The 23,404-nt window shown below is 35.0% G+C and overlaps 1 protein-coding gene across 5 annotated transcripts in view; it reads left to right on the plus strand.

Annotated features, from left to right (window-relative positions):
- The window catches only part of INTS6 (integrator complex subunit 6), a 112,686-nt gene that overhangs the window by 12,849 nt on the left and 76,433 nt on the right, over positions 1-23,404 (plus strand). For 4 of the 5 annotated variants that reach the window (XR_009559715.2, XR_009559716.2, XM_060287806.2 and 1 more), the window contains exon 4: positions 11,481-11,570. Coding sequence is in view for 2 of the 5 variants with exons in the window: in XM_060287806.2 (XP_060143789.1) it covers positions 11,481-11,570 (90 nt within the window). In the remaining 3 variants the exon portion in view is untranslated. Of the gene's footprint in view, positions 1-11,480; positions 11,571-21,362; positions 21,504-23,404 lie in introns of those variants that run through there. The other variant, XM_030882382.2, reaches the window with a different exon arrangement.

Below are 23,404 nucleotides of genomic sequence, written 5' to 3' on the forward strand. Positions count from 1 at the left end.
TTAATAACAGTACTTCAAACAAACAAACATGTTTTTGATTTTCAAAGCAAGAAAGGTTTCAAGCTTCTTTGAGGAAATTTAGATCTTGGCCCATTTTTAGGGCCTTGTAACAGTATATTTTAGAATTCAGGTTGCTGATGATTAGGATGGGGTGGAGGATGTCATTGTGCAGAAGAAAGGTCAAATGTAAAAGGTGTGATCCATTTTATTGTTTGTAATGTAGATTTATGTGGGAAAAGAACATAATAGGATGACCCTAGGAAGGATTATTTTATGTGATGATATTTCTCTTTTAGGGCCTATGTGATTTGAAATTTGATTATTGGTATATTGAGAGATAGTTGTACCTCAAAAGTATTTTAACTTAAAAATCTTATAATTAAGAGGATTAGTTTTAATCAGAGGACCAATTTATCAGCCTAGTGATGACTTAGCAAAACTTATTCTAGGTCCTACATACGCTTGCCCTTTTTATCTTTGCCTTAAAAGGAAATGACGTTTTAACATTTTCCATCTATTAGTTTTGCTCAGAGAAGCTGGGGAACATGTGAAGGTCCTTGGGAGGATTATATCATCTAAAAAACTTTATTATAGAAAGGAAAACAGTTCTGAGTATGTGAGAAAAAGTAATTGTAGCATTAGCTTATTAGGTAATGTAATTTGTAACTAGTCATTGACAGGATTGATGCTGGCATGTTGAAGGAAAACTCTCACTTTGTCTTCAAGCTGGTGAACCTAGTTAGATATTAGGAAACATCAACAAAGTCTGCTTATTCTGGAGTGCAGACACTGGAAGCATCCAAACAACTATTCTGAAAGGATTAAAAACAATTGATTATTTTTAATCACAGAAATTGAAGATGATTGAGTATGCAGTTCTCTGTGAAAGGTTAGACTGCAAACCACAGTGGATGATGTTACAAAGCCTGGGTCCCTAAGATAATGACAAATAATAGTACTTTTGGATTATTAGGAATAAGCAAAGTGATGTTTTTGTAGCCTCTGATGTAATGCTTGAGTTGTGATGGTTCCTGATCATTTATGTACTTTGGAAGGTAATAACTAATGTAGAATTTTGAATTTTTGTTGTACATTTTAAATTGTCAATCCCATTTCTCAAACCAGTAAGTTAGAAGGAATACCCAAGTAATTGCATTCAGAAAATTGGGCCTAAATCAAATAGTAGAAAGAGTAAGAGATCTTTACATCTAAATTTTATTGTTAATCAAGAAGGGATAATATCTAATCCCAAACAAGATTATATTTAATGTAAATCCTAATCTAAAAAAGAGTTATCTTGTCATGTTCTTAGAGCTTCCATTTCAGTGAGCTATAGTATCAATCAAAAACATGTAGCGATCTGTGCAGGCACCCACCCATCCATATGTGACATCTGCTTTTTCATGAGGTTCATTTCTAACTTAAAACCTTGGTGGATTTGTATGTATAGATAGGAAGGCTTGTAAAAATTTGTTTTTAACAGTAGAACCCAAATATTATGTGGTTAGTTTTTTGTTTCCCAAATGTGTCATCTATTTTGAAAAATTTAAATCTATAAACACTTGGGAAGGTGCTTAGCATGAGCATCAGTAAATGTTTGAATCAGAATTTAGCAAGAATGAATTTCTAGAAACTCTTTACTCAAGTTCATATACCTGTATAATGGATTTGGAGAAATTTAAATATTTCCTCCTAAAAAAACTTACTGAAATTGGGTTACCACAAATTCTTTCCTAGAAAACGAAAATTCCATATATTATATATATATATTTTTTTACAAAGCAGGGCCCCTTAAAACCTAATCTCGCATTTTGATTTATCCAATTAACTTATTTTGAGGTTGACCTTAAGCCATAGCATATGGGAAATAATAGACTATTAGTTTTTCCAAGTGCTTATCATGAATTATTTTCCTTTATGAAGTTTAATACTTTATCGCTAACTTTACTGATATGCAGTATTTATTAGGCAGTTCTTCATTTTCAGTAGTAGTCTTAAAGATACTTAGGTAGAATGCTGTGGTTGAATTCCATCTTTTTTGTAGGATAGCTGTGGTATGTGTGAATGATTCTTTTGAGAGCATATTCATAGTGTGGATGTTTAGAAGGAAGTAATGATAATGGTTAAAGATGTGATTTAATCAGACTTTTGCAAAAGTAATATCTGTAGGTTTGGTGTAGTCAACAACCCAAGGAGATGATTATTTTTGATAGAATAGGCAGATCTGTATGAGGTTTTTTTTTTTGAGGTTAAATTAATTTGCAGCATTATTGCTGTATAACTTTACCTATCTTTGAAAGTGTGTTTTCATCTTGGCTTTTGTTTTTTTACTTTTTCTGTTATGGTTCTAACATGTTTTTTTTTTAATTATTTTATTTTTTTGGCTGTGTTGCGCAGCTTGTGGGATCTTAGTTGCCTGACAAGGGATCAAACCTGGGCCCTCATTGGTGAGAGCACAGAGCCCTAACCATTGGACTGCCAGGGAATTCCCTAACATGTTTATTATTATATGCTTTGCTGGAATTAAGTTAATACCACATAATCCATTTAGTATAATGGATGTATTAGGTTCTTTATCCAGAATGTTAGTATTTCTTAAGTAAAATTATATTTCTTACACCCTCATTACTCTTTTTATGCCAGTATAAACACTGTTTACCTGCTACTATGTATTAAATAATGCCAAAACCAAGTATTTATTTGTTAGAGTAATCTTATCCAAATTTTAGACTCCAGTTCAGATGTAAAACTCAAAATTCTGTGAAATTATTTAAATATTTAAATATATTTAATTTATATTACTTTCCTTTGATGTACTCATTGTTAGTCTTATCAGTCATTGAGTTTAACATTCATCTTTTTCACAAAGTCAAGCTAGTAATTCTTCAGTTCTTAACAGTGAATATTTTTTACATTACTACTACAGCTGACCCTTGAATGACACATGTGGAATTTTTTCTTGCATACTACAGTACTACACAGTCGGGGGCTGGTTGAATCTGAGGTTGCGGAATCACAGATATGAAGGTCCGACTATAAAGTTATATGTGTATTTTTGACTGTGCAAGGGTCAGCGCCCCTCAACCCCTTGCGTTCAAGGATCAGCTATATTTAGTTTATTATTTAAATCAAATCCTAGGATATTGCTCCTTACTCATTATGTTAAAATAAATATATGAGATTCCCTCCTACTTTTGCTCAAGTCTTATTATTCCATCTGTTTCTAATGCTATTTTTTTTTTTTTTTGCGGTACGCGGGCCTGTCACTGTTGTGCCCTCTCCCTTTGCGGAGCACAGGCTCCGGACGCGCAGGCTCAGCGGCCATGGCTCACGGGCCCAGCCGCTCCGCGGCACGTGGGATCCTCCCGGACCGGGGCACAAATCCGTGTCCCCTGCATCGGCAGGCGGACTCTCAACCACTGCGCCACCAGGGAAACCCTAATGCTATTTTTTAAAAAATAAGGAATTAAATAGATAAAGGAACTGTATTGGTACACAATTGTATAATGGCATTACTTGAAACTAAAAATATATTTCTTTTAATGGGGAATTTTAACATGTTTTTCTTTAGTTTATACTTTAATGTATTCTAAGTACTAGGTTTCTATACACTAGGAGATTTTTTTTAAGTTTTATTTTTGGATACTATGCACATTTTAATTTTGAAGAGTACTTGTTTTGAATATGTAATAAATGCACGTGGTTAAAAAGTTAAAGCATTAGAGAAAGTTATACAGTTGCTCACTTCAGTTCTTCAGAGGCAACCATGATTAATCAGTTTATAGTGTGTATCCTTCAGAAATCTTTTGTATGTAGTTGAAGGTATTTTAAAAGCAGTGATTTTTTTTTTTGCTTTTTTAGCAAAAACTTTTTTTTGAATTTTATTTATTTATACATACAGCAGGTTCTTATTAGTTATCCATTTTATACATATTAATGTATATATGTCAATCCCAATCTCCCAGTTCATCACACCACCACCCAAAGCACTAATTTCTTAAGATGAATATCTGAGTTTTTACATCAAAAGACTTATTTATGCCACACCACTTGGGATCTTGACTCTAAAAGTAATCTTGCTGAATTTGAAAACAAACATAAAACTTGTAAATCTGGCCTTGGAATATTGATTTTAATGTAAGCCTGTTGGGCCTTTAGTGACTTAAATAATAATTATATTTTGTTTGGAATGTGTAATTAACGAGTTGTGCATTCATCCCTGTAATATAATGAACCCCCCCACCCTTTTTAAAAAAAAAGCTAAACAATATTAATGACAGTGAATTATTGAATAGAAAATATAACTTGCACATCAAAACTATGATTTCATAGGTCTTATTGCTAGAGTTTGAGGCTAAAATAAAAAAAAGGAACTGATGTAAAGAAAAATATTAAGAATGTAAATATTAGTGCAGGTAGTAAGTAGATATTGAAAAAATTCTGGTTGTGGTATTCAAATGTCTGAAGTTTGAGCAATACTGAACTAAAGAATGTTATTCTGGTTGACTTGTGTTGCAAAGTATGTATTAAAAGCCTATTTTCTCAATTCTGTATAGTTGTAGAAGTGTTTATTAGTATTATGACTAATAAGGCTTTGGATGTGAATTGCAATCTAATACTTTTAGAAATAAGCTTAAAGTAGAAGAATATGTTTAATATTGATGTTTCTGTATTATATTTTTTTATAGAATCTGATTTTTGACAAATTATAAAGGGAAGTGTCAGAAAAAGTTTCTAAATGAATATGAGCTGGTTTATCATATTTTAGAACATATATTGTTACCTCTTTATTATCTATGGTAATAGAGAAAAATAAGGTAGATAATGCAGGACTCTTCATATTTTCAGTATTTATATAGATTTTACAGTGATGTAAATAAAGGGAAGCTAAAGCTCTAGTCTTGAACTTAACTTACAAAATTTTTAGCAGCAAGCCTGCTAGGTACTTGTCCTGTATATGCATGAGAACCTTTAGTGATGTAGTACTTATTTCTCAGGGCTGCCCTTTCCATTTCCTTACATTTTTGCTTGTTGTCACTGTAATTTACTTGAAAAGGAAGTTTTTTTTTTTTTTTTTTTTTTTGTGGTACGCGGGCCTCTCACTGTTGTGGCATCTCCCGTTGTGGAGCACAGGCTCTGGACGCGCAGGCTCAGCGGGCATGGCTCACGGGCCCAGCCACTCCGCAGCATGTGGGATCTCCCCGGACCGGGGCACGAACCCGTGTCCCCTGCATTGGCAGGCGGACTCTCAACCACTGTGCCACCAGGAAAGCCCGAAAAGGAAGTTTTAGATTGAAAAAAAGCACGTGCTATTTCTGGAAGTTTTTGATTTTCTGCTAGGTAATATACTTGTAGCCTGGACGTATCATGTTATACATCTTAACATCTTTTTGGTTGATTTCTGTTGGCCATAGCTTTCCTGGCACATAGCAAAATAGCTAGCCGGTAATAGATGTGGGTTAGCCGAAGATGCTGTCACAGGAGCGAGCCAGAGAGTGGATCTTTGGTGTACATTTTCCCTGCCCTGGGAAAAGTGTAGCATAGACAGGCACTTGGCTGTCTTTCTGGGATTTGTTTAAAGCAGTGATAATCATGGTGGAGCATGGTGGCACGGAAAGAAAACTTGAGGCCTTTGGTCCTGCAGCAGAGGTAGCCACTAAAAGGTCTGCTGAATGCTCAGGGCTGCCTTCCTTTTGCTTCAGAAGATAATAAAGACATGTTTAAGGGTACAGTAAAATTCCTGTGCCTCATCCCCCAACATTTTAAATTTCTTGGGTAAAACTAAAACTGCTGATTCTGAGAACCAGGTTAGTTTATATTTGAAGGTAAATTAGCCTTGATTTTATGTTTTCAAAACTATTTTTGCTAAATAACTTGTTTTAACATTTTCAAAAGCATTTTCTTTGCAAAAATGAAATAGGTTTTAGTGGATAAGACCTACTTACTTTAATTATATTCTTTAAATTGTCTTATTGAGATTTTATGCCTTAATTCATTTAACATCAGAATACTCTTAAATTATTGAGAGAACTTATGTGAAATAAAAGTTTTTGTATTTGTCTTTAACAAAACTCTTTTACCTGAGACTTTTGACCAATATTAAAACCAAATTTTCTAAATGACAAGATTTCCATTAGTAAATATCTCTAGAGGTAGAGTATTATACTTTGCACTGTAGTTTTTGTTACATGTCTAGATTTCTTTATGCCAAAAACCAGTGCGAGTAAAACATATGAGTTTAGTTTTGCTAATGGCAAAAGTAAACTTTTAGTCCCTCTACTGGCTGCCTTTGTTGTAGCAGAGCTTAAATTTTTTTTTTTTTTCTTTTCAACTCTTAACTAAGATAAAGTCTAGCTTTATGACCAAGGTGAATTTTGAGGCAAATTCTAATATGAACTGTCCCCAAATTGAGTGACTTTGTAAACAAACTTATTAAGAATAAAAATGTAAAGTAGTGACTTTTAAATATAGAGATTTGAGAATTATTAAACTTCAGAGGCTTGGCCCTGAATAGCTAAAAACATTATATTACACTGATTAAATCATAACTTTAGACTTTTGAAATGTTAAATTATTTTTTGTAAAACGTGAAAAAAAATAATCTTGTGATACTGGCAGACAACCAAAATGTATTTTAGTTTGCTGGATAAAAGAGAATGTCAGAGAAAGATGCCAGTTACTTATGCACTTCTGCCAAGAGTAAGTGTACTACCAAAGGCAGAGGAAGAGCAGCCTAAAACTATACATGAGAAGCTTCATGGCGCAACATGGTCTGCTCACTTGCTGCAAGTGATTTAAAAATTTATGCTTAGATAAATGTTAAGACAATCAGCTTTATATAGAGGTTGGGATAACTTTTCCCTGAAGAAAAAAAACCCTCCTTTTGTGTATAAATTACGTTTGTTAAATCATTATTCTAATTAAAAAAAATTTTTGTTTATTTTTGGCTGTGTCGGGTCTTCGTTGCAGCATGTGGGATCTTCGATGAGGCACCTGGGATCTTTCCTTGTGGCACGCAGACTCTTTGTTGTGGTGGGCAGGCTTCTCTCTACTTGTGGTGTGCGGGTTTTCTCTTCTCTAGTTGTGGCGTGTAGGCTACAGGGTGCGTGGGCTCTATAGTTGTGGCGCACAGGTTCCAGAGTGCGTGGGCTCTGTAGTTTTGCAGGACGCGGGCTTTCTAGTTGAGGCGCACGAGCTCAGTAGTTCTGGTGCATGGGCTTAGTTGCCCCATGGCATGTGGAATCTTAGTTCCCCGACCAGGGATGGAACCCAAGTCCCCCCGCATTGTAAGGAGGATTCTTTACCATTGGACCACCAGGGAAGTCCCTCATTATTGTAATTTTTATCATAACTAACACTATTGCTTTTCTTATTGTGATTCTTGACTAAACTCTTTCACCTTAGAAAGGAAGGGATCTTAGGCACAGTAGGGTTAAGTGACTAAACAGATGAAATGAGGATAGCCATATTCTTCTTTACTTTTCTTTGCCTTTGATCTTTACCTGTATTTTCCAAAATTTAAAGTCATTAAAAACTTAATATTTATTTTTTTGTTTGTATGTAAAGTGAAAGTTGATTGAAGTTATATAATTTTCAAAAGTAAATGATATCTATCTATATAGCATTTTGTTTTACTGTGTTTTTGCTGGGAGGTGATATATTGATTTATATATAGAAAAAATGGTAGGTAAGACATCACAGAGCAACAGGAAACCAAGTAATGGAATAGTCCTACTGTACGTAGTTAATTTTACTGCAGATAGAATATAGTAAACCAAACTACTTGTAATAACATTCATTGTTGTGTGACTGTGGCACAACCCAGGTTGGTGTAGAATTGTATTCAAGAGAATTTAGCTGCTACCAGTAGGACCTTCAGATGCTGTAGAAAGACCATGCGATTTAGAGTTGGAATCATGTTCTGGCATTGCCAGTTACAACTGTGTGACTGAGGGTTATATTGTTTAATCTCCCTGAACATTTTACCTCACCAAGTTTTTAGGGTCAGATGAGATAAATATAAGTGCTTTATTGTTATTATTAAGTACCTGGTTATTACAGTATTTCCAGGCATAGACTCCGAGGAGTATCATGTGTATAAGACTCTAGTAAAGTATCAATTGAAAGCTTTGTTGTCAAGGAAAAAGTAACTTTGATTTTAGTGTTTGAATGTAGCTTAAATTTTTTTTTTTTTTTTTTTTTTTTTTTTTTGCGGTACGTGGGCCTCTCACTGCTGTGGCCTCTCCCTTTGCTGAGCGTAGGCTCCGGACGCGCAGGCTCAGCGGCCATGGCTCACGGGCCCAGCCACTCCGCGGCATGTGGGATCTTCCCGGACCTGGGCACGAACCCGTGTCCCCTGCATCGGCAGGCAGACTCTCAACCACTGCGCCACCAGGGAAGCCCCTAGCTTAAATTTTAATAACTCAGACTTTTTGCTAAATTTGAATACATTTGAACTTGACTTTTAGACATTGTGGTTCTTTAGAAAGTACATATTAGCTTTTGGGTGGACATCATCATCCGTAAAGTTCTTAATGACTGTAGACCATTGTCGTTTAATTATAAATATGACCAATCCTTCGGCGGATAATTCTGATCATGCTTACACAGAAATAAGAATAGATGGGTGTCCAACTTTTGATCAGAAAGTATGACTTTGATTTAGGTTAAAAAGTAAAGGTGATACAGAGATACTTTTGCAAGTATTTAGTCCATGCTCTAGTGGCATTAACAGATTTGCATGTCAGCCAAAGTAGTTTTAGCTTAAGAGTGAAAGCGAGGTACAATAGTTTCGAAGATACTAGGACTTCTTGATTTTCTTTATCTCCCTTTGCTAATTTTTGAGCTAAAATGGTATTTGTAGAGACCAGGAGAGGAGAGTTATTATAGGTACATAGGTACATCGTTTATGATGTGTGAGAGTAGTGATTATGTATCATGCACTTAACACAATTCCTATATATGATAGCCACTCAGTAAATGATTGAATGACAAACATGAATGAATGGACAATGGATGGTTGGACATATGTAGGAAGGAGGTGGTATACCCTTGTAGCCTAGCAAATTGTTATATGTTAAGTTTGGGAAGCGCTCATTTATATTGAGGTAAAGGTAAGTAACATCTATATATTTTGAAGCTTGTTGAAGTTAGAGTAATTCCGAGTGGCTCTGTGAACTTGGGCAGGTCTATGTTAGGCTATAATCAGTGAATCAATATTTAACTGTCCAGTGCTTAGATATTTTGTGCTCGGTGCTGAGGAAGAATTATGACATGATCCTTGCCTTCAGTGTATTCAAACAGGAAACAATAGCAAACAGTACAAAATGGTGTATTTTTAAAGAAGTGCAGTAAAAACGCATAACAAAATTTACCACCTTAACCATTTTTAAGTGTCGAGTTCAGTAGTGTTAATTACATATACGTTGTTGTGTGAGGTGTTGTATATTTAAATTGAAAATATGGGAATGAGAGGATAAATGCTGTGGGGAAGCGGGATTCAAAATGTACTCCATGAAAGCACTCCAAATCCAATTTTATTTGAGGAAATGTTATATTTATACTTTTATTTACTTAAGTTTGAAAACGACCACTATTAAAATTTGGAAAGGGAAAGGGCTGAATTATTCAAGGCCAGAGTAATCAGGGAAAGTTTCAAGGCAGAAGAGGAAGATTTAAACTGGGCCTTAAAAAATGATTAGGAATTGGATGGGTTGTGGGCAGGGAAAAGGAAAAGCATTCTTCTTGATGGAGCCAATCAAAGCTCAGAGGTTGGGGATATGAACATTGCCTATTTCTCGATTAAAGAGAAGATCTGCATTATGAGAATTTATTGTTTATGTTGGGGGTGAATGGTGTGTAATGTAATGTCTCCCAAAATGTGTTCCGTCTGCCATGAATGTTGTGGAGGAGGAAGGGAAGGGAAATTCTTGTCTTTCTCCTGCAAGGTTCTAGTAACATTTGAATGCGACTGTGCATTTGAGAGCTTAAAAGGTTGTATCCAACATATTTTAATTTTATATGAGCAGAGGAAGTTTTCTCTACCTGGAACCATTGTTTCTTGGACACCAGTTTGAAAACTGTATATGCCACCTACATACACTTTCTTGACTTGATCAAGAAATTTAATATACCAGATATCCCCCTGCTCCCACTTTATGATTAGATTATAATCACAGTTACCGTATGTGAAAAGTGTTGGTAAACTCATTCAACAAATACGGAGTATGTACTGTAATCTGCTAATGATTGAGAGTTATATACATGTAAGGAAAATGTTACAGAACCACAAGATATTACATGCATATAACCCTTCTACATTCTTGCTATTCTATGTATGGTCAGTGAACATTAGCGTCTCCTAGCCTGCAGTCTTGTTAGAAATGCGAAACCTTAGTCTTTGTCCCAGACTTATTGAACCAGAGCCTGCATTTTATTAAGATCACCAAGTGATTCATATGCCCATTAAAGTGTGCATTTGTCGTATGCTGTTTTACATCATATGCAACACAACTTTGTTCTGTCCTTTCTTGAACACTGTTAGTAGCAGAGAATTTGATACCTTTGATTTCCAGCTTAGGGTTTACCCTCTTGAAACTTCTACCCTCTGGTCATGGTTTTGTCTTAAAGAGTTATACAGAATCTGCTTCAGTATCTCAAATGAGAGTCATTTATATGTAAAAGATAAGCTTATGTTTATCTGAGTCCCTAACAAAATGTGTCACCTAGAATTGATCATAGTACTCATAGAGTGACTTGGCCAGAGATTTGAATGGAAGTTATTGAAGTTATTTCACCTTAACTATAGAGCGTTTAAGAGCTCTGTGCCACTGTGTTCCATTGCCTCTGCTGCTGTTATTTTTCTACTCCTCTCGCCAAGCAATTTCTTTAAGTAGCCATCCTTCTTACTTTTAACTTTTCACATTGGACTGTTCTTAAATTTTGCTAAGCTCAGGGTAGGCCTAGTGTTTCTTTGGAACCGGCTCTTAGAGCCCTTCCATACTTAGTCACTTGGTTAGATACTTTGATTAAAGACATAGATTACTTGGTAAAGGATCACCTAGTATTTTGCCTTCCTCTTTAAGAAGTTTCTAAAGAAAATTACCTATTATTTTAATTTGTAATATCTAGATATGTCGAATCACTAGAATTGAAATGTAGGGTCCCTTTTAAGGAATTAAATACTTTTAGTTAAATAAATATAGATGCTCACTGTAAAAATTAATACAATACAAAAATGTAGAAAGAAGTGAAAAATCCATTTTTTCCTCTTTCTAATTCTAACCCTTCAAGGTTAACCTCTGTTTAGTTTACATTTCCTTCTAAACCTTTTAAAAAAATGTACAAAAGGTATGTGCTATAAATAAAATTTAAAAACAAGAAAGGGGGATTTATATACTGTTCTGAAAATTGACTTTTTACTCAGAAAAATTAAGCTGATCTCTAGACCTTAATACGATCAATGTGTTTTTTGACTTTAGGGAAGAAACCCTTTTTTTTTGGAGCCAGCAATAATTATTACAATTACTGATGGGAGCAAGTTGACTACTACCAGTGGAGTCCAGGATGAGGTAAGTTATGTTTATATCAGCATGGATTATGCAAATGCAGTTGAAAAATCTTTATTTATGTGTACATTGTAGGATATTGAAACCTTAAGTAAGTTTGCTCTTTATTTGGTGCAATCTAGAGTCATCTGGCTCCTAGAACTCATTTACTTTCTCTGTTGTTAGTAGCAATGGCCTCTAAATTTTCTTGAATAGGAATCCCTTCTGTGAAAAATTTTGGAGCCTACCGCCCATCTCAATTATATATGTATTTTTGAGTTTATGTGAGGGTCACAGTGTCAGTTCATATATTAAATTTAGTAAAATGAATTCTTATTTTCAGGCTAAAAAAATGGAGACAGCATTCTAATAATTTCTTTCCATATTTCAGTGGTTTGTCATATGTACTGCACTATGGAGACTCCTAGACTAGAGTACAGCCAAGCCAAGAGGAGGTTAAAACTAGGAAAAGTGAAGGTGTTTGAGGATTTTAATTCTAAGTCAAATACCATATAAATAATTTACAGCTAACTTCACGTATTCTCTACTAGCATGCATTGTGCAGAGTTGGTTGTGTGTGATGTGATAGGGTGAGTGCAAGAGGTTTATTTTAACTTTAAGCTGTTTTTAGTTTAAAATTTGAACTGCTCTTTTTTTTGTTGTTGAGGCATGCGGGATCTTTCGTTGCGGCGCGTGGGCTCTTTGTTGTGGTGTGCAGGCTTCTCTCGAGTTGTGGCGTGTGGGTTTTCTCTTCTCTAGTTGTGGTGCACAGGCTCCAGGGCACGTGGGCTCTGTAGTTTGCGGCACGCAGGCTCTAGTTGAAGTGCATGAGCTCAGTAGTTGTGGCACATGGGCTTAGTTGCCCCTCAGCATGTGGGATCTTAGTTCCCTGATCAGGGATTGAACCTGTGTCCCCTGCATTGCAAGGCAGATTCTTTACCACTGGACCACCAGGGAAGTCCCTGAACATTGCTTTTGAAGATTTCGTTTGTTAAAATAGGTTGTTGTAGAAAGGAGATGGGTTAGGCTACTCTCTTTACTGCTTGCATTTGATTTAGAATCTTAATTTTAATTCTCACTGTATTTACACACGGTTTGATTAAGTAGGAAGAGTGTAGTCTTTAAGTTCAGTAATTTTTAGAAATACTTTCATTTGTGTGACATTGTGGAATGCAAACTGGATATGGAGTCAGGACACGTGGGTTCTAGTCATTGTTCAACTACTTTCTAGCAGTGAAGTTTGTATCAGTTACCTAGCTTCCCTAAATTTCTATCCTTGTTCGTGAAATAAAGGTGATAATTCTTGCCTTACCTCATAGGGCTGTTGGAAGACTGAAATGAAATAACGTATATGAAAGTGCTTGGTAGGCTGTAATGAAAAGAACAACTGTATTGTTCTATCATGAAGCATTGGAACTAGTAAAGAATTGTTATTGCCTGATCTTGACTTGAGGGGAAAAGAGCCAGAATTATTTTGTTTGAGCAGTTGACGTTGAAGGGAGTTTAGGATATAATTCATAGAGAAACAGTTGAAAAATTTAGGTAGATTAAAATTCATAATTAAATAATTTATAGTCTATACATAATTAGTAGCCTTGGAACACTCCATAGCTGAACTTAACGGATTTTGGGGCTTTCTTAAACGTAGTTTATGTGTATAGCCAATTATATCCTGCCACTATCAGGAACAGATGGACATTGATTATATACATGAACAATCAATATGTTGCTTAACTTTAAATTTAAAGCTCTCAAACTGATTTTTCCCACTTTACCTTCCTTTTGAAACATTTGACTGAGAGAAAGATTGAGATATCAATAATCAGGTCAGAAATACTAATGATTTAGTTTTGTAGTTATGATGACTTCAAAGGTATTTCTCATTTATATTTACATTTATATTTATATTTATATTCCTACATGTGAGATTATCCATTCAAGGTGCTCTGGTCTTACCACCTTTGTAGAAATGCCCTTTGGGGTACAGTATATTTTGTTCCCATATATCTGGATCTGGTTTGTTTGTAATATTTGTTTTGTAGGACCTCCTCTAGCTTTAAAAACATATCTTGAAATATACATGGATGTTGGAATTGCTCACCTTTCTTCCTAGGTCCTTGGGAAAGATATTGGAGAAATAGACCTATGTGTTTATAATAACCTAAAACTCCTTGCTAGTAAAGTTGGGAAGACTTTCCTGTGGGCCAGGGGCTTACCTTTTAGTTCTCTTATATCTTCTACAATATTTAGCATAGTTCTGAGAACAGAGCTTATATTTTAAAAATATTGATTATAAATATTGTTGTATTGAGTCTGGTAGTCATCAAGATCAAAATTTATCACTGCTACTTCTTATCTGAGGTGGAAGTCATTTGTTATAAGGCAGAGGTTTATTTTGGATATGCGGTTGGAACATAGGTCTCTGAGTTGTGTTGGGTTTCAAGTTTAGGAGTTTCTTCGATCATCGGCATGTTTAGTTCTTAATGTTCCAACAAGACTCATTTTGTGGGCCAGAGGATGTACCCTATATGTGTATATTGTGGAAACTTAATTTTTAAAAAATTTTATTTTATTTATTTATTTTTTTATACAGCAGGTTCTTATTAGTTACCTATTTTATACATATTAGTATATATATATGTCAATCCCAATCTCCCAATTCATCCACCACCATCCCCCCCCACACTTTCCCTCCCTTGGTGCCCATATGTTTGTTCTCTACGTCTGTGTCTCAGTTTCTGCCTTGCAAATCGGTTCATCTGTAACATTTTTCTAGATTCCACATATATATGTGTTAATATATGGTATTTGTTTTTCTCTTTCTGACTTACTTCACTCTGTATGACAGTCTCTAGGTCCATCCACGTCTCTAAAAATAACTCAATTTCATTCCTTTTTATGGCTGGGTAATACTCCGTTGTATATATGTACCACATCTTCTTTATCCATTCGTCTGTCGATGGGCATTTAGGTTGCTTCATTGAACATTGGGGTGCATGTGTGTTTTTGAATTATGGTTTTCTCTGGGTATATGCACAGTAGTGGGATTGCTGGAATGCTGGTCTCTTTTAGTCCAAGTAATTAAATTATGTTATTCGTTTTGAGGAGAATTATCAATTTATAAAAAGCATAAAGGTGCTTTTTTGTTTGCTTTTGTGTTTGTGTGTGTATGTGTGTATGCATGTGTGTGGTACATGTGATCTGTATTGTTGTAATTTCTACTAGGAGATAACAAGCAGAATGTTCCCTTTGGCTCTTTCTCTTCAGTTCTCGTAACGTTTGCCTTTGGCAAAACTTGATTCTTTTTAAAGATTTATTGAATGAGTGATTGTGTTGATGATTTCCACATTAGGTATGTGTATAATTCTTGATTACCTGTGACTGCTATTAATGTGACCTGTTACTGTTTATGGAGTTGTGCATCCCACCCATACAATACCCTTTGCTTACGAGTTATATTATCTCACATAGTGTATTTTATCTGTTCTGCCAGTGCTATTTTTCAGGAATAAGTTTTCCTGCTGCTTTGAAATCATCCTTATGGCATATAAGGAAACATGGAGCTCATCTAGTATTACTTTTTATTTTACAAATGAGGAAATTGAGATCCAGGGAGGCAAAGTGATTTGCTGAAGGTTATAACATTTATTATTGCCAAATTCTGGATTAGAATTGATCTAAATTCTAAAGACATCCCAGCCCCTCAAGACCCAGTGCCTTTTCCCTGATGCTATCTGCAGTCTTTGTGTTTGATTCTATTATTGTATGTTCTGGAAATTTACCTTCTATTTACCTGATTTCCTGTTTGTCTGCTTCCGTTTCCTATACATTTGTGACGTAGGTATTATGTTCTTATTCACTCAGTGTCCCTTGAATGACTATTATGACCTGGGCATTTCTAGTCATTGAAGATAACAGAGATGAATAGGGTGGATTTCTGGTTCTTAAGTTCACAGTCTTATGGGGGAGGATAGCCTATTAAGTGGTTTTATGAATGATAAACTAGAGATGCCTACTAGGTGTATGGGAGTGCTAAAGAGGGAGGGGAGGGTTAATATTACCTATCTTGTACATATGTCAAATCCTGTGTAATGTGAATTTTTATAGTCATTTTAATGTTGATTAAATGCAAGGATCTTGTGGATGATTTGGTATAGGATGTGGCTCATAGATTATATCTGTGAAAGTTATAGAGAAACCTGGTACAAAGTTGTTTTGAGTGTAGAAGATAGTTAATGGAGAAACTTGGTGCCATACCGCCTCCTGACCTGGCTAAATTTGTACAGGCCAGAATGATCTAATTACTTATAACTTGTTTGTCAAAGTAATGTAGGGATACCATTTCCTCTGTGACGGTTCATCATTTAGCAGTATGTTAGCAATTACAAGAGAAACAGTGTGTATTATGGACAAAAATCCTGAGCTGTATAAAATCATTTTACCTTAATTTATAATTTTAATGATCTTTTTTGGCCTTTTAATAAAAGTCCAGGCCATTGTCGGAATTGTTCATGAGTGTGTTTCTAGTGTAGTGTTTTTTGGATAACTCTGTAGGACTTTTGATGACTGCTTGTGATGGAAGAGTATGTGTGTATTTTTTGACTTTTTTTCTTTTTAAATGTAGCTATTTGGTAAAACTGGTTGTTTGTCGTATTTTCACTTATGAGCTCTGAGTTAGATGGGACTTTGAATTCTGATACACAAGAAATTTATATTTCTTATTGCCATAATAGTTATCTTTGGTGTTTTTTTTTAATCTTTGGTGTTGATAAACATACTTGTGGTCATATACTCATAATACCATTTATCATGTTATGTTACTAATGTATCAAATGTTTTGGTAGAATCACTAAATTTTAATTGGAGTTATAGAAAAATTTTTTTTTCTGGTTTTTATTGCTTGCAAAGATCTTCTCTGGTACTCTTTTGCAGTGGAAAACTATTCTGTGCTATGATTCCAGGGACACATGGCTAACTATATTGCTCAATAAAGTAGTCAGAAGAAATCCTGCCAGTACCTTCTTGGTGATGAATGACATTCCAGGATCATGTAGCAGTTAGTTTTCTCTTCCTTGAAAGTGCTAATAGTAGTGTTATCTTTCAAATATTGAGATTTGCTGAAGACTCTTTCTGCATCTCTTGATCAGTTATGATTGCCCTGGAGGCTAACATTTTAGAGAAGATATTTGCAGTCATAAAAATCCTGTTGGCTTTTGGCATTAAAATTTTTGCCTTATGAGCTTTCCCAGCTTTTTAAGACAAACTAGGACAGCTACCTTCATAACTGCTTGGAAGATGTTCAGAAAGTGCACATGTTTGTAGAAAGAGAAATGTCTGAGTAACCTCAACTGTGTGTTCAAGTGGCTATAGTTTGGGGTCTTATCTTTTAACTTGTCAGTTCTCAAAAGTTGATGCAGAAGTCCCATCAGTCTTTGAGATGTGGACTGGTATTAGTGATTTTTCTGGATCATTTTGGTCAATGTTTAATGGTTTTATCTTTTGTAAGGATAATCTGTAATTAGGATCTATAATTACAGTTTGTATTTAACTCTTCATGATATATATACTGATTAAAAGACAATCCAGAATTTTTAAATCTGTTTCTACTATCTGAAATAATTCAGAAATCCCATCTCCCCACCACTATAAAATATTTGTATTTCACTAAAGTCACCAAAAATATGTGCCGTAAGCTGTCAAAACTATTTTAATTGTGTCTACAAAGATTTTTAAACACATTTAAAATTGTTGTTTCCCAGTACACTTAGAATTTTGGGGAATTTTGTCTTTATTTTTTTCTTTTTCAAAAAGACTTCTAAGGAATCTTGAGGGATGTCATTGTAGTATGATAGACTGTATTAAACAGATCTGTGTGTAAATTCGTTTCTGAGTTTTCATTATCAAGATTAGATCCTGTCTTACTGATTTGTGATTCAAATGTTCTAAACATATGTGTAACATTACTATATAAATATGTTAGTCTCTATCAATTCAACTTTCCAAGAACATTTACTAAGAATTTGTTGGATATAGATCATTTGCATTTTCTTTTTTTTCTTTTTAAGCCGAGGTCTTCTTAGAAGCCCATATGATTTAAATTTATTTATTTATTTATTTATTTATGGCTGTGTTGGGTCTTCGTTTCTGTGCGAGGGCTTTTTCTAGTTGTGGCGAGCGGAGGCCGCTCTTCATCGCGATGTGCGGGCCTCTCACTATCGCGGCCTCTCTTGTTGCGGAGCACAGACTCCAGACGCACAGGCTCAGTAATTGTGGCTCACGGGCCCAGTTGCTCCGCAGCATGTGGGATCTTCCCAGACCAGGGCTCAAACCCGTGTCCCCTGCATTAGCAGGCAGATTCTCAACCACTGCACCACCAGGGAAGCCCTGCATTTTCTTTTTTACCCATATTTTTGGCTGTGTTCTCTCAACCCCTTACTTCTGGTGTGCTATAGAAATGTATAATATCTACAATTATTATTATTTGAAAATATGTAATTATAATAAAAATGCATAATTAAAAGAAGTTGATGATATATTTAATACCTGTAGTGAATTTTCAGCAGTCCACATTTGCAGTACTCTTTTTGAAAGAACCTTTTTTCAAGGTCATGTGGAAAGAAAAACTCTTAAGGATTGCCTCTAGACAGACACTGTAATAGAATAATTAAAAGGAAATGCTGGCTGATCATTCTTTAGTGAAGCTGTATGGCTACAGTTACTCAACTATTATCTAGAATTCCGTGTTAAGATATATCAAAATAGTTTTTATTTCAGAGGGTGAAGCAACTTCACCCTGCATTTATTAGCCTGTCAGAACCAATAAGCAATAAGAGATGCTATACATGTAAGAAAAATTTCATTTAGAGATGTTTCTATTATTCTTCTGATTCTAGCTCTTACATATATAAACTACTGATATTTAGAAAAGTAGTTTTCAAATGACTGCATCAGAATCACCTAAGTGTTTTATAAAATATACATGCCTCAGCTCTAATTCTGGAAATTTTGCTTCCATTGATCTGGACAGGGACCTGGGAATCTGTATTTTTGGATGTGTCCAAGTTGATTTTGATACACAGAAACTATGCATCAGAATCAACTATGGCTAGAAACCATAGTTTTAGAACATAACTACAAATATATATTTTTTAAAACTACAAAAAATACTTGTGAAAATAAACAGCTTTAACAAAACAAGATAAAACTGTTTTTGATGTACATGGCCAGCAATATGTTATTTTTTTTTTTACATCTTTATTGGAGTAACAGCAGTATGTTTTGTTTAAGATAAAAATTAATTCTTGACCTTTAGAATTGTTAAACTTGGGAATTGGGTGTCCAAGGGATATGGAATAGGTCTTCTGTGAATTTTTTTTTTATTGTGTTTGATATGACTTAGAATCACTTATTGGATAGCCCTCAGATATTAACTTCTATATCAACTGCAGCCAGTCTTTAGTTACTGCATATGGTATGCTGTGTTGAAGAGGACTCTTAGACCCTGAGAATGAGAATAGGGTAGAGGAGAAGAGGGTAAAAAAGGGGGAGTAATTAATTCATATTATCTGTCATGTGCTTGCTATATCTGTCTTAGGAGTTTTTATCGAAAGGACTACGTAGTTTTTCTCTTACCCTTACTACGCTTTAATTCCTGATTTGGATGTTCATAACTAGCATTATTTTTTTTTAAGTTTATATATGCATAGAATTGGTGATAGTTACACTTAATTTTTGCTTTCTAGAGAGTTGCTGCTAAAATACCCTTCCATAATGAATTGTTCCAATTTTGAATGCTTAAAGTACATTTTAGATTAATTCAGCAATGATTTTTCTTGTGCTGCATAGTGACTTTGGTTGTGTACAAGAATCGTGGCACACCATACATTTATATTTAGTACTGCTATATTCTAGGTACTGGGGACACAAAGATGGAATTAAGCAAGGCTTTTGCCCCCTAGAAAACATATTGTCTTTCAAGATAGGAAAGTAAATAAGCATTTTTAACACTCTAAGATAAATCTCATGGCAGAAATAATGAGAGAAGCTAAGTTTTGAGGAATGAGTAAGGAATTGAGCTGTGACATTTCAGGAAGAGGGAACAGTGTATATATATAAGTAGGAAGGCATGAGAACAGTATATTGGGAGGCTATAAATTCTATGAGTGGAATATGGTCAGTGTAGGTAGGAGAAGTGGAGAGAAGTGGATGCTTGAAGTGTAGGTAGAGGCCAGATGAAACCATCCTAAGGAGACTGGACATCGTTCTGTTAACATTTGCAGAGGAGATATTGAAGATATTAAGCAGATGAGTCACACGATCAGATTTGCATTTTAGTGAGTGTACTTTGCTAGAACGTGAAAGAAGATAGATTTGAAGGATGGTAAACTGGGAAGAATTAGCAGACTACATGCAACAACCCAGGAAAAATATGGGGTGTGCTAAAACTAAGCCAGCGCCGGACAGGGAGGCAGAAGTCTGAGAGATTCATAGGTTTTCATAGGTTAGGCAGGTCCTCAAGGACAGTAAGGGAGAAGAAAAAAGCAAAGTGTCTGACAGGGTTCTGAACCCAGGGTCCCTGCTTGGGCTTTAGAGGGTTCTGTAAATTCCCTGAAATGTTATCCAGACATTGTCTAGATATATATGCACGGTTTTCTGGGGGACAGAGGTCTCTAGCTTTAATCATATTCTCAGACAAGTAAAAACAAAACAAAACCCACGGTTTTAGTAGTATTTTGAGGTTTTCAACTTGGGAATCTATGTGTGGATATTATTGGTAGTGGTGACTGAGCTGGGGATATTGGATAAGTAGTAGAAAAGAATATAAAATAATTGTTTGATCAAGTATCATTAACTTTAGGGTACAAATGTATTAAAGGAGTTATGAGCCAACTTTTTAAACAGTAAACTTAAAGACTTTTTCTTGCCCTTTAACATTATGTCTTAGGAAAAGTATTTTGTATTTAAAAACAGAGAAGTAAGCAGAATTTTATCTCTGGGTTCTGACAGAATTTTTATTTTGAAGCAGATTAAATAAATAATCGTTGTCATCTTATCATTTATTTATCAGATCTTTAAGTTGTTTTGTTTAAGGCCATAATGTAAACATCTTCAAGTGCTTATTTTAAACAAGCATGAACATTGATAGTCAGAATGCTAGGACAAGAGCATTGTGTTTCAGGGGGTAGTAGTGTCAAGTCATTTAAAGAGGATGGAAGCTTAATTCCTTTTCTGTTCAATAGTATGTAATTTAAGATGGGCTTTGACTGCATTGGCAGTTTCTACCAATTAAACTCAGATCAAGTCAGTATGTTAGGTGTATTTCATGCCTCTCTAAGTCAGATTACAATTTGAGAGCATGAAAAAGCTGAGTACTTGGTCTCCTGATGGAGCACACTCACCTAAGCCTGAGGCTGTTAGTCTTTTATAAATACCTTCATTATATTATTTAGCTGTGTTCCATAAATAGCTATTTTATATAACTTCCACCTTGAATTGTTCTTTTCAGATGTAATACAATAGATTTACAGTTCTTTATGTTTGCGTATTAGGAATAAACGTGCATTGACTGGAACGATACTGAAACTATGATCTTTACATCAAGGCAAGGCTACATTTTGATCTAGACAAGGCTGTTTTGGTATATTTTTCCCCACGCTCTGTCTTTTCAGGTTGAATTACTGATTTTTCCCCCTTTGTTTTGTTTGTTGTGGTTTTGATGTTTTTTTTCCTTTCAGCTAAAGGAGCAGTCCAGTGGTTTTCAAGAAGTGCCAAAGTGCACTGACTGTCTCATGATGACTGGTGCCTCAGGGAGGGTCATGATTCCTGGATACAGGATCGACCTGATCCTGGATGTCACTTCAAGCAGTCAGATCGTGGGGAAAAGCCTTGTCTAATGGCTAGCCTTCCTCAAAAGTCTGATGCTAGTCATCTCGGAAGGCCTCAGAAAGAGCCTTAAAGGTGAGCAGAGTAGAGTGTAGTTCTCTCTGGGGGCTGTTACTATTCGTTGGAGAATATGATTCAACACAGAATGACAACCCTAACCTGATAAATCCAGGTTCAGTTGGTAAATTTAGTTTATAAATTTGTTGAGGATGGTGATCAGACCTCAACTTTTGACTTATTAGAAACCACCTTCCTAACCTTAAGATCTGTAAAGGGAGGAATTTGGTATTTCCTGGGCCCTTCAGAACCTTAGGTTAGTATCTGTTGTCGTAAATGGAAACAGCCTACTATCACAACTAAGGAACACTTTAGTTACAAAATTGCATTATGTTAAATACCCATGGATTAAAAAAAATGTAGTGAAGTATTCTCTTAGTTTATATGGTTATCATATATTGATTATATATCAGGCAATTGGGCTTCAGGGCTTGGAAGGGCAAATTGGCATTTGATTTGTCTGTTACACTGATTTTTTTAAAAAACAGCCACTTTTGAAGCAGTTTGGATTTATGTAACACATATTTGGTTGCATTCAACTTGAAGAATTAGTACTACCTGCATCATTTGAGTAACATTTTTAACCCCATAAAAGATTCTTTAGAGATGTTTTGAGCATTTTGGTTTGGAAAATATTTAATTCTAGGCCTCTTTCTCTTGTCCTTTGAAGTACTTACAGAACCTAATTGTTCAAATAATAATCTTGATTGCTAAATTTTCAATAAACTCTAAAACTTGTCTATCATAATAAGACTTACTAGGTTTTTGTTTAAAAATTTTTTAATTGAGTCACTTCTATTAGTAAAAAAAATAATATGGGCATGCACAATCCGCAATGTATTTGTGTACATTTTTACATTTAGAAATTATATATTCACTAATGTATTAATATTAGAAAACATATACAAAAGTAAGAATTTTAAAAGATGAGATGAAAAAACTTATAAAAGGGAGTTCTGATATTTTCTTTCCCCCCGCCACGCATCATGATGTATTTCGGGTTGACAAACTCTTTTTAAAGGCCAGATAGTAAATATTTTAGGCTTTTCAGCCCATATGGTTTCTGTTGGAACTACTCAACTCTGCTGTTGTAGGGTAAAAACAGCCACAGACAATATATTAAACAAATGAGCATGGCTGTTTTCAATAAAATTTTATTTACTGAAACAAGCTGTGGGCTGGATTTGGCTGGAGGGCCATTGTTTGTTGACCCCTGGAGTATACCCTGTTTTGCAGACCACTGCCCTAGACTTTGCAATTGTGTTCTACTACTTCTGTTAGATCCTTTCACCATCAGTTTTTAGAGTACAGTTGATCTTCCTTATTGAAGTGAGCAGAAGAATATTAGTAGTCAGAATGTATTGTTTAATTGAACAGATACTTATTGAATACCAGTGATGTTCAAACATAAGGTTAGGTGCTGGGATGAGTTTGGTAAGAGAGATAGGTAAACAGTTGTGGCATGGTGTAAGAAGTAATTTGATTACAGCACAAGCTGCTGAGAAAGTGGGCTGGCTCTGGGAAATGATGTATTAAGTTGGACTTGAAAACTTAATGCAAATTTGTGAAGTAGATGAGTTCAAAGGCATATAGGTGATAGAAGAGAGCATGGGAGAACCATATATATATACGTCAATAACTGATTGCTGGCAGAGTGTTCAAGAAAGAAGCAATAGGGAATGAGACTGGACAGATCAACATGGCTCACAGTGTGTGCTCTGCCAAGGAGCTTGAACTTTGCCTTATAGGTTGATGGTAATTGTTGAAGAGATTTTAGCAGAGGAAAAAGCCATCAGATTTGAATTTTAGAAAGATAGTGGCAGTAGTGTGGAGTATACAAGGAATAAATATTTTTGGTAACTTTTTTTTTAACCTCTTTGTAAAAGAGGACACAAATTGTTTTTGTGGGTTGTTTTATA

The sequence above is a fragment of the Globicephala melas genome, chromosome 18 (assembly GCF_963455315.2).
Source record: "Globicephala melas chromosome 18, mGloMel1.2, whole genome shotgun sequence".
NCBI lineage: Eukaryota > Metazoa > Chordata > Mammalia > Artiodactyla > Delphinidae > Globicephala > Globicephala melas.